This window comes from Oncorhynchus mykiss, chromosome 6 (genome assembly GCF_057628025.1).
Source record: "Oncorhynchus mykiss isolate SJ-2025 chromosome 6, ASM5762802v1, whole genome shotgun sequence".
Taxonomy (NCBI): Eukaryota; Metazoa; Chordata; class Actinopteri; order Salmoniformes; family Salmonidae; genus Oncorhynchus; species Oncorhynchus mykiss.
Window position 1 is genome coordinate 7,425,001 of NC_143027.1, and position 5,000 is coordinate 7,430,000.

General features: G+C 47.3%; 1 protein-coding gene across 1 annotated transcript in view; it reads left to right on the forward strand.

The window, feature by feature from the left end:
* Positions 1–5,000, forward strand: part of LOC110525085 (protein unc-13 homolog B) — a 70,720-nt gene that overhangs the window by 22,166 nt on the left and 43,554 nt on the right. Inside the window, exons 10-12 of the mRNA XM_090236930.1 lie at positions 2,163–2,278; positions 3,063–3,226; positions 4,258–4,408. Coding sequence (XP_090093056.1) covers positions 2,163–2,278; positions 3,063–3,226; positions 4,258–4,408 — 431 coding nt within the window. The remainder of the gene's footprint in view (positions 1–2,162; positions 2,279–3,062; positions 3,227–4,257; positions 4,409–5,000) is intronic.

The window sequence follows — 5,000 nt, forward strand, 5'->3', positions numbered from 1 at the left end:
CCCCAACAGGACGGGGAGCCTATCCCTCCCCCAACAGGACGGGTAGCCTATCCCTCCCCCAACAGGACGGGTAGCCTATCCCTCCCCCAACAGGACGGGTAGCCTATCCCTCCCCCAACAGGACGGGTAGCCTATCCCTCCCCCAACAGGACGGGTAGCCTATCCCTCCCCCAACAGGACGGGTAGCCTATCCCTCCCCCAACAGGACGGGTAGCCTATCCCTCCCCCAACAGGACGGGTAGCCTATCCCTCCCCCAACAGGACGGGTAGCCTATCCCTCCCCCAACAGGACGGGTAGCCTACTCTCATCAGAGAGGTCTTTGAAACCTTGAATAAGGGTTTCAAATTTGGGTAAATGACACTCTAATTGTTTTTTTTATTTTTTATTTTAATGTTGACAGGAAATGCAGCTCTGTCTCAGGTTCTGCTTTTGTGCAGTGGTTGCACAGCCTTTCCTCTACAGGGAGCCAGGTTTTCCTGTGTCTACCCTTTTCAAATGGCACGGATGTGCTCACTGAGCCTGTACTTTGTCAAGGACTTTCTAAGGTTTTGATCAGTAACCATGTTCAAACAGTTAGCTATTAGCCACAATGTCGATTTAGGGCCAGATAGCACTGCATTTTGCTTTGTGCTTGTATTTCCCAATAAACATTGTAGTTTTGTTTTGACTGTGTTATAATTTGTTTTACTCTGATTGATTGGATGTTCTGGTCCCTGAGGCTTCAGTGTGTTAGTAGAACAGGTTAGTGAACTCAGGACCAGCTGGATGAGGGGACTGAGGCTTCAGTGTGTTAGTAGAACAGGTTTGTGAACTCGGACCCAGGACCAGCTGGATGAGGGGACTGAGGCTTCAGTGTGTTAGTAGAACAGGTTTGTGAACTCAGCCCCAGGACCAGCTGGATGAGGGGACTGAGGCTTCAGTGTGTTAGTAGAACAGTTTTGTGAACTCAGCCCCAGGACCAGCTGGATGAGGGGACTGAGGCTTCAGTGTGCCCAGTTCTTGTTTCCAAAACTTACTTGCTCTTTTTTGAGTTTATATTATTAGTGGATATTGGCCTAATTCTGCCCTGCATGCATTGTTTGTAGTTTTCCTCTGGAAATGTAGGAGAATCTTAAAGAACTCTGCATGCAGGGTTTCAATGGGGTGTTTGTCCAATTTAGCGAAATTTTGTTTTGCAAGTGGACCCCACACCTCGCTGCCATAAAGTGCAATTGGTTCAATGACACATTAAATTAGGTTTTGGCCTAATTTTAATTAGGTATTACAATTTGAATGTGTTTTTTAATGGCGTAGATAGCCCTGCGTGCTTTCTCTCTCAGTTCATTCACTGCCTCATTAAGGTGTCCAGTTGAGCTTATTTTTAAACCTAAGTAATTTTAGTGTGTACAGTACTCTATATATTTTGGACTAATTCCCTGAGATCTGTATCTTCTCTGGAAAATAATTATTTTAATATTTTTGGGGTTTACTGCCAGGGCCCAGGTCTCTCCCCCCCCCTCTCTCTCTCTCTCTCTCTCTCTCTCTCTCTCTCTGTCTCTCTCTCTCTCTGTCTCTCTCTCTTTCTCTCTGTCTCTCTCTTCCTGTCTCTCTCTCTCTCTCTCTCTCTCTCTCTCTCTCTCTCGCTCAGTTAAACGTGTGTCCCTAGCAACAGGGCAGACTGTACCTCTTTGCCTCATGAATATTAATGAGCTGAGACCAGATAGAGCGTTCTGATTGGCAGCAGCTGTTTAACATATTGAGGGGAGCCAGTAGGGTCGTCTCCACTGATTAATATTCAGAAGCATCTGCCTTGGGTGGCTGAGGGAGGGAGAGAGGGAAACACTTGAGAGAAATATTGTTATGAGGACTAAGCACCAAACCAATCACAACATGTTTCACTGTAGACTCACTGTCTAACTGGCTCATTGACTCCCTCCTTTGATTGTCTGTCTCTGACAGTGTGGATGTGTCTGTCTGTCTCTGACAGTGTGGATCTGTCTGTCTGTCTGTCTGTCTGTCTGTCTGTCTGTCTGTCTGTCTGTCTGTCTGTCTGTCTGTCTGTCTGTCTGTCTGTCTGTCTGTCTGTCTGTCTCTGACAGTGTGGATCTGTCTGTCTGTCTGTCTGTCTGTCTGTCTGTCTGTCTGTCTCTGACAGTGTGTATCTGTGTCTCTCTCCCTACAGAGAAGAGGACTGATAAGTCAGCAGTGTCTGGGGCCATCAGGTTACAGATCAGTGTGGAGATTGAAGGGGAGGAGAAAGTAGCATCCTACCACGCTCAGTACACCAGCCTGCATGAGGTAACACATCACATGTTATACAGTGTATACTATATATTGTGACTACAGAAAGCATAGAAACAAAGGAAACTCCCTCCTCTCTCTCTCCATCTCTCTCTCTGTCTCTCTCTCCCCCTCTCTCTCTGTCTCTCTGTCTCCCTCTCTCTCTGTCTCTATGTCTCTCTCTCTCTCTCTCTCTCTCTCTCTCTCTCTGTCGCTCTCTCCCCCTCTCTCTCTGTCTCTCTCTCCCCCTCTCTCTCTGTCTCTCTGTCTCCCTCTCTCTCTGTCTCTCTGTCTCTCTCTCTCTCTCTCTCTCCACCTCTCTCTCTGTCTCTCTCTCCCCCTCTCTCTCTGTCTCTCTCTCCCCCTCTCTCTCTGTCTCTCTGTCTTCCTCTCTCTCTGTCTCTCTGTCTCTCTCTCTCTCTCTCTCTCTCTATCTCTCCACCTCTCTCTCTGTCTCTCTCTCCCCCTCTCTCTCTGTCTCTCTGTCTCCCTCTCTCTCTGTCTCTCTCTCTCTCTCTCTCTCTCTCTCTCTCTCTGTCTCTCTCTGTCTCTCTCTCTCTCTCTCTCTCCCTCTCTTCCTCCTCTCTCTCTCCCTCTCTCTCTCTCTCTCTCTCTCTGTCTCCCTCTCTCCCTCCTCTCTCTCTCTCTCTCTGTCTCTCTCGCTCCCTCCTCTCTCTCTCTCTTTTTTCTCTCTCCCTCCTCTCTCTCTCTTTCTCTCTCTTTCCCTCCTCTCTCTCTCTTTCTCTCTCTCTCCCTCCTCTCTCTCTCTTTCTCTCTCTCTCCCCCTGTCTCCCCCCTCTAGAACATGTTCCATTACTCTACTGATGTTGTGGGTCAGGGGGTAGTGAAGATGCCTGTTGCCTATGGAGATGATGCATGGAAGGTCTACTTTGACGAGGTGCATCAGAATATCGTGGACGAGTTTGCCTTGCGCTATGGCATCGAGTCCATCTACCAGGCCATGACGTGAGTCCAAGAACTTGTGTGTGTGTGTGTGTGTGCTTGTGCGCGTGCGTGTGCGTGTGTGTGTGTGTGTGACTGCACAATTGACTGCACAATTGCCCAGGGCATCCAAGGTTCCATTCTCTGACAGGTAGACTGAGGAGTACAGTACACTGATCAATATCACTGAGGAGTACAGTACACTGATCAATAACACTGAGGAGTACAGTACACTGATCAATATCACTGAGGAGTACAGTACACTGATCAATAACACTGAGGAGTACAGTACACTGATCAATATCACTGAGGAGTACAGTACACTGATCAATAACACTGAGGAGTACAGTACACTGATCAATAACACTGAGGGGTACAGTACACTGATCAATAACACTGAGGAGTACAGTACACTGATCAATAACACTGAGGAGTACAGTACACTGATCAATAACACTGAGGAGTACAGTACACTGATCAATAACACTGAGGAGTACAGTACACTCATCAATAACACTGAGTACACTCATCAATAACACTGAGGGGTACAGTACACTGATCAATAACACTGAGGAGTACAGTACACTGATCAATAACACTGAGGAGTACAGTACACTGATCAATAACACTGAGGAGTACAGTACACTCATCAATAACACTGAGGAGTACAGTACACTGATCAATAACACTGAGGGGTACAGTACACTGATCAATAACACTGAGGAGTACAGTACACTGATCAATAACACTGAGGAGTACAGTACACTGATCAATAACACTGAGGAGTACAGTACACTGATCAATAACACTGAGGGGTACAGTACACTGATCAATAACACTGAGTACACTCATCAATAACATGTCTCATGACCTGTCACGCACACACACCTTCATCAATCTCTCACTATGTGACTTTTAGGAGATGGCTGATGGAGAAATAACACGTTATTTTTCTCTCTTTCTCTCTCGTTATCTCTCTCTTCATCTCACTCCCTCTCTGTCTCTCTCTTCATCTCACTCCCTCTCTGTCTCTCCATCCCTCTGTCTCTCTCCAGTCACTTTGCCTGTCTGTCCTCTAAGTACATGTTGTCTGGTATTCCTGCTGTGATGAGTACTCTATTGGCCAATATCAACGCCTTCTACGCCCATCCTACGACCATCACCAACGTCTCCGCATGTGACCGCTTCAATGCCTCCAACTTCGGGGTAAGACTCTTCGTTATTATATTTGCTGCTTGGTAAACTCTGCAGTGTGTGAGTCTTATTAAAAGCTGTGTGACAGAGACACACCACAACATGACCATAGCAATAAAACCAGGTGTATATTATTCACAGGGAGTCTCAGAGTAGCAGTGTTATGGAAAGGGGATCCTACTCCTACTTCTACCATAGGACGTGTTGTGAATTTCGAGCCCAGACTTCTTAGCCAGTTGAGAGAGACCAGACGCAGTCAGAGCCCAGTCTTAGCCAGTTGAGAGAGACCAGACGCAGTCAGAGCCCAGTCTTCTTAGCCAGTTGAGAGACACCAGATGCAGTCAGAGGCCAGTCTTAATGGCCCTTGGGATCCTAGCCAACAGCACTAGTAGTGCCACGGCAACTGAGATGAATGTCCATTTTGGCTCCGCCACCGGCTTTGTCCCCTGCCAGTCGCAGTCAGACGACTGTGATTTTATGAGCAACTGGCTGCTGGCTAGCAATGTGTATTTAGTCTAATAGGCTCAGGGACTACCTAGTGTTACCATAAACGACCTATGGAGATGCCAAATTGGTAAGCGCCAACCTGTTTCCCTTCTGACTA